General features: G+C 48.3%; 1 protein-coding gene across 2 annotated transcripts in view; it reads right to left on the reverse strand.

Moving 5' to 3' along the window:
- The window catches only part of CNN2 (calponin 2), a 32034-nt gene extending 25247 nt beyond the window's left edge, over positions 1–6787 (reverse strand). For both annotated transcript variants that reach the window (XR_014786495.1, XM_084826053.1), the window contains exon 1: positions 6672–6787. Coding sequence is in view for 1 of the 2 variants with exons in the window: in XM_084826053.1 (XP_084682179.1) it covers positions 6672–6773 (102 nt within the window). In the remaining variant the exon portion in view is untranslated. The remainder of the gene's footprint in view (positions 1–6671) is intronic.

The following is a 6787-nucleotide window of genomic DNA, read 5'->3' on the forward strand; positions in this document are numbered from 1 at the left end:
CTTTAGAGAAAAACTACATCGCTGCTTGCAACCGCTACAAAACACTCAATCCTAATATTAACAATTGTTTCTGCAATTCCCACCCCATCCCAAATTCAAGCTTTCCGAGTCTTATACATGGACAAAGGGTGCTCTTTTTAAGTCAGGGGATTTCTGGAAGTTCCACCTATTAAAGATTTGGCCAGAGGAAAGCACAGCCATCAAGAACGGTTGCCAGTTTGGAACGCAGAACCAGCTCTTTGCTCTGCCACAAGCTCCCTCAGACGCCCTTTGGAAAGGCTCTGAGCCTACATCTCAGGAAATACTTCAGGGCTGATTATATGGCGCCATAAAGCCAGGGATGTGTTTTCCTACATGATTAAAGGACATGCGGCTTGCCCATTAAATGTTATGAGGTCTTCTTGCTGACTGGCAAGATGTCTCTTCATGTACAACCCTGTGGGCACAAACTGTCATAAGTGAAAGATCATTGGCACAAGGTACCAAGTGCTCAGCACCTGGGCTCCCACCATGGTAACGGATACCTCAATGCAGGATAAACCAGGCCTGTAATAGCAACTTGCTTGCTTGAAAACAGCAGGAAAGCTTTTTCCGGATCAGAAAAAGAGTTGTAAACACACCATTTTCACACACTCCGTAACAGAATCACTGCATATGTGAATATATGAAGTAGTCTTATATAGCAATGTGAAGGTCTGGGGTGGGGAAAAAAACCCTTTCCCCTGTTTTATCCTCTCTCCTCTCCCCAGGACTATTATTCAATTGTTCCCCAACAGAAGAAATTGAAATTTGGGGAAACACTGAAGAAAAACCGCTAATGAGCTATCTTCTCTTTCTGAATGACTGAAATGCTTTTCAAGAGAAGGCTTTACTCAAAGTATGTAGATTATTATGAAAATTTTAAGAAATTATAGCAGCCTACCCCAACCTGGTGCCCTCTCCGTGGGCCACAAAGGGCTAATGCAAGTCTGTGTGGGCAAGGAAGCTCAATTTTGTTTTACTAGCCTAATGGCAGGACTATCCCACTTTCTTCTCGAAAAATCCAAACTAATTAACAATAAAGGTCAAAGCAAAACCAAAAACAATCATGCCAATTTTAAGGAGAGACAGGAGAGATGCAGGGTGGAAAATGTATTAAATAAGGTTATCAATGGCTGCGAGCTGTGAAAGCTAAAAATGGAACCTCTGTGTGCAAAGGCAGTCTACCTTTGGGTACCAGATGCCAGGGAGGCACATGATGGCAGAGGGGCAGCCTGCTTGTGGACTTCCTGTTTGAGCCTCTGACAAGCTCCTGTTGGAAACAGGATGCTGGACTTCGGGGCAGACTTGATGTTGCATTCTCTGGTACCATACGTTGCAGCTTCTCTTCTTGCGAAGAAGTCTTAAGGGAGAGGAGTCTTCTCTTGAGTCACTACTTGCATATTATATTGCACTCTGGTGCCAACTGGTTAGACCTCTGCTAATCCTTGGTGCCCAACTTCGTGGCAGGCTTGTGTCCCCCTGCCTCTTGCTTCTGGTCCAGACAACGATGGTGGTGACGAGGAAGAGCAGGAGATGCCGCAGCCTGCTGGCTCCCTACCCGTTAAGCAAGCAAGAGGTTGCAATTATGAGAAAGAGGATGTGGAGCCAGAGAAGCTGTTGACAAGGGTGTTGATCAGGGAGGCACACAGAGGAAGGGGGTGCATGGAGGGGGTCTTGCCCAAGGACCCTCCAAAACCTGGAGCCAGGATTGACTGGCTTGATGGCTTAGAAAAAGAGAAACCGATTAAACTAATTCTCTTAATTATGATAATGCAATTGAGCCCCCATGTTCAGAGGCAGCCTACCCCTGGACACCAGATGCTGAGGGATACACCGCAGAGGAGGCTTCATTCCCCGTTTGTGTTGGAGCTTCTGGTGTTGTGCTGTTGAAAACAGAGGGACATTTAGGTATGATCCAGAACAGATCTCCTTATTTTATTTTAGTACGCCAAGCCAGTCAGTGCCAGCTCCAGGTCTTGGAGGGCCCTCGGGGAAGGCCTTCTCCATGGGCCCCTCCCTCAGTGAGTCTCCCTCCTCACCACCACCGTCACCAGCTGCTATTGCTCCACATCCTCTTTCTCATCATTGCAACCGCTCACTTGCACGGCAGGCAGAGAGCCAGGGAGCAAGCGGGCCCTGGCATCTCCTGCTCCTCTTTCTCACACTACCACCGTTGTCTGTGCCAGAGCAAGAGGCAGGGGAACATGCAGTTGCAACGCTGAGGAGGAGAAGCAAGTCCAGGGGACTCTTGTCAGGGGGCCCCTGCTGGGGTGCGGGCCCTCGGAAGTGCCCAACCATGCCTACCCTCGACACCAGCCCTGAAGCCACCAATACAGAAACACCTTTTCTCTGTTTTGCAGTTGGAGGATAAGGCTGAGAGAGTAGCCCCGGGAATAGACAGGAGTTCAGGAAGTTGTCTTACGTATTTCATTCTTCAGGTTCTCTCTCTTGGGGCCTAGTCTTTTCGTTGGACTAACTTCTGGAAGAGATCTAAACTTCTGAGCTGGCGCGCCCCAACTGGCATTTCAAAAAGACGATGACTTTCTGCAATATAGTTAATATCCTTTCTGCTCCTGAGCGACAGATGTTAAGATAGCTGTGTGACTGCAGCTCTTAAAAGCTGCCACGTAAATACAGGATTATCTTGCACGCAAGACCAGATTTTTAGAATAGGCACCAAGATGTATGCATTTTCATCAGTGCAATAATAAAATTAAAGGTGCAATCCTATGCATGCTTAGGCAGAAAAACATCCTACAACTCCTAGCATTCCTCAACCAGCCTTGATGGTGGTTTCCTGGTTGACAGCTGGTTTGGCCATGGTGTGAACAGAATGCTGGACTAGATGGACCCTTGGTCTAATCCAGCAGGGCTCTTCTGATGTTCTTATTACTTTTTTCTGTCTAAACAGGCATAGGATTGCACCCTCAGTTAAGTTAAAAGGCAATATGCCTACATACCTGCTTGGAACTTAAGCCATCTTCAGAGGCCAGGTACCCCACACTGAAAGAAGTTAGGTGAGTGGCTACATGAGAGAGAACCTTCTCAGCCGTGGCACCCTATTTATGTAACACCGCCCCCTGCCCCAGGGCACCCTGGCTGTTATCTTTTATGCACCAGAGAAACCCCTTTATTTTCTCCCAGGCATTTTAGATTTACAACAATTTTTATTCATCTTTCTATTTATCTATTCCTATGATGTTTGTTATTTTGCCTGATACTTTTATTTTACCTGTTTGTTATCTTATTCTATTCTTTTACCTGTTCAGATTGCATTCTATGCCTTGATATTATATTTCAGTGGTTTGTAATCCACCCAGAGAACACAAGGCTATCGGGCAGACTAAAAAACAGAAGAAACAAACACGCTACTCAATATGAGCTGCTCAGGGCCAGCTGCCTGTGTTTGTGGGCTTCCTGCAGGCATCTGCTGAAAACACCGGGGCGGGTGTGGGTACTGCCTTCAGATCTGACTAGATCTGTCATTGGTCATGCTGGCTACGGCACCAGGCTGGGGACAGGTGGACTCATTTGACCTCTGGCCTGCGCTTGCAAGCCTCTCCTCCTTTGGAGTTAGCCTGAGTGAGTTGATAACCGGTGCGTCCCTTGTTCGAATCTTGCCTCGCCCCCCCCCATGAACTCACTCAGCAGGAAGGCATGTGTCTAGACATCAGCTATAAGTCACCAGTCCTCTGCATTCCTATTTAACAGCTGGAAGCAAAGTCACTGCATGAGGAAGTGAAACAAGATACTCAAAGAACTGGGCATGGCAAGGAACCCCAGCTCACCAGATGCAGGCTCTCCCTAACGTCGCTCCGGTTTGGGAGAACATCAGAACTTGGGGGGGAGTGGAAGGGTGTGTTTTTACCTTCGTCCATAGCCTCTCACCACAGTTGGCTGTACACAGATTCCAGGGGTCAAAACACATGTTTGCAATCAATACACCCTCAAGGACATGCCACCTCCAGCTAGCTGATTTTTTTCCTAGTTAAAATGCCTTTAAAAGCTCAGGCAGTGGCTGTTGGAAAAGCAGGAAGAAAGAAAGATCGCTGGAACCAGAAATCCGTGAAGGGAGAAAACTGGAACACGTGCCCTCCCCTCTGTGGAACAAGTGAAAGAGGAGCAAATCCCTGCAGCTCTCTCCGACTCACAGAACGATCAGATGGCTCGGACAGACTCAAGGAACGTGGCAACAAGAAGTTCCCAGGAGTGGTAGTGACCTGGGATGGAACCAGGATATCACAGTCTTCAGCAAGTGGAAGTGAGCAGTGGATGAGACAGGAGTGGGAAGCAGAGCAAGGCCAGGACTCCAGGAATACAGCAGGAGACAAGAACGGTCCTGAGTTAACACCTCTTTTAACCCACAAAGGGAGAGGCTTTCCTGCCCAAAATAGGCCTATACACTCCCAACATTCTGCCCTATCTAGTTTCTTTACAGAAAAAGAGGTTTGTTGTTGTTCAAAAGAAGAAAAATAAAATTTCATTTGAGACACAAGGCGCCAAGGCTAAAATCTCCAGGGAAGGCACGGCCTCTTGTTTGGGATCCCCACTTCTTAACCCCGGCGAGGGGAAAGCTGTATTATTCACTAGGAAGAGAAAGCTACTCTGCATGTGCTCAGAGGCACACCGCTTTAGGCACTCATCACACACTCATGGGCAATGAAGTTTTGCTCATGCACAAACAACTATCCTGTTTCTGGACTCTGCCTTTGGCAACTCACTTGCCCCATTTTAGCCTTTTGAAGATGCTTGCATAAAGGATGTAGTACAAAGCGCTATAGCTGTCATTCTTCAGGGCTGGGCTCCTTCTCTCAAGTCTTTAGATCAGCCTTCCCCAACCTGGTACCCTCCAGATGTTTTGGACTGCAACTCCTGGCAGTCCTGATTACTGGGGATGATGGGAGTTGGAGTCTAAAGCAACTGGCAGGCAGCAGGTTGGGGAAAGCTGCTTTAGATTCTAGGAGTTAAATCTCTAAAGGTGCAATCCTATGCATGCAGGATTTTTTTCTGTCTAAACATGCACAAGATGGGCCTTAAGTAGATGTTTTGACCCTAGTGTACCTCCATGTCAATGCACAGACATCAAGACCTCAGTAAATGTGGGGTGGCATGCTGTTCTTTTCAACGTATTATAGGGAAGTTGCATTCTGCCAAGTTTATCGTGAGCCAGGACAACATGACACCACTGTGGATTTAAATCTGTGAAAGGTAAGACAGCTGCACAATAAGCAAATGCAGTGGGAGTAGAAAGGGCCTTCAGCCAGGTGTAGCTGGCTGGGGGTTATGGGAGTTGTTGTCCAACACAGCTGGAGGGCACACTGGGTGAGGCTGGTGTGATGTGCATCCTGCACATGACGGCCATCTGGTCACTGATCGTATGAAAAATGAGGCGTCACAAGCATGTCCACCTATTAAAACTCAAGAAGGAATGACTTACTCAGCATGGTTAGCTTAAACCATGTCCCAGCTCACCTGTGGTCTAATAAGCAAATAGCCCAAAGTGTGGAGAAGACGGCTTTAAGATTCCAAAGCTTGCTACCCATGATTTTAATATTGGGCATTTGGGATTAGAACCAGGATCTGCATTCAGCCACAAGAAAGCTTCACTCATGGAAAGTCCTCCACCAGTTGTGGCAGATTCCCCCCCCCCCACACACACACACATACAAAACCACAGCTCACCCTGTTCAGCACGGTTTTCCTGACTCTCTACGTAGTATTTTCAGGGGGCTAGAAGGGCTGCCATGGGACGAAGGGGGTGGGGAAGTCCACTTCCCCTAATGCAGTTGATCCAGCGTAAATCTGGATCCATCCCTTTGTTTTCAAGTCTTTCTTGGTTAGTCACTTTGGCTAAAATACAATAGTATAACTCTGTTGCATGAATACATTAACCACAAAGCAAAACAAACCGCAACCTCACAGATACACCTTTCAACGTCCACAGCCGCCTCATCCAGATGTACAGAGATCTGCCAAGCCCCCTGGGTTCAAACCACTACTTTTAAAATCCCACCCTTGCTCCAAAGAGGCATAAGATTGCATACATGGTTCTCTCCCCCGCTGCTGCATTTATCAACCCAACAACCCTGTGAGGTAGGCAAGGCAGAGTGTGGACAAAGGTCACTTAGTAGACACTATTTTTTATGTTGCCACAAGACTATGTATCGGTTTTGTTTTTATGCTGCTTTGATACGTATGTAGTTTGCTATGCACCTGAAGAACCCAAGCAGCATATAAATGCCTAAAATAAATTTAAACTCCCCCCTCCCCTCAACCAAATAAATACTGTAAGCTTCACGGCAGAGCGGAGACCTGAAGCCCGGTCCTCCAAAATTCTAGCTAAATTGTGATGCAAAAGGTGGGGAGGCCCTTAATGCAATCCAGAGGCCCCAGTCTGGGACCTCCACCTGCGATTCCTAGCCCCTTTTGCCACTTTCTTTGGGGAAGGCTAGGAGGACGGGATTTGCTTGAAACTACGGGAAGGATTCGGGCCACAAGGGAAGCACGGGCAGGGTCCCCCTGCCCTCGCCAAGGGCGCGGCGCAGGGCCACACCTCCCCAAGAGCGCACGGCAGGCCACCTCTCCAAAGCCGCCTTCTCCGTGCGCCCAGGGCGCACCTGGCCTGGGGCGCCGCCGTCAGCGGCACTCACCCGGTTCCTGACTTCCGCGGACAAGCCGTAGCTAGGACCCTTGTTGAACTGGTTGGCGCTCATCCTCTGCCGTACCCAGGCGCTGTCGACAAGGCGAAGCATGCCCCACCTCCCGC

Source organism: Heloderma suspectum, chromosome Z, assembly GCF_057233095.1.
Source record: "Heloderma suspectum isolate Gila_16-S chromosome Z, 16-S_ref, whole genome shotgun sequence".
Lineage (NCBI taxonomy): Eukaryota > Metazoa > Chordata > Lepidosauria > Squamata > Helodermatidae > Heloderma > Heloderma suspectum.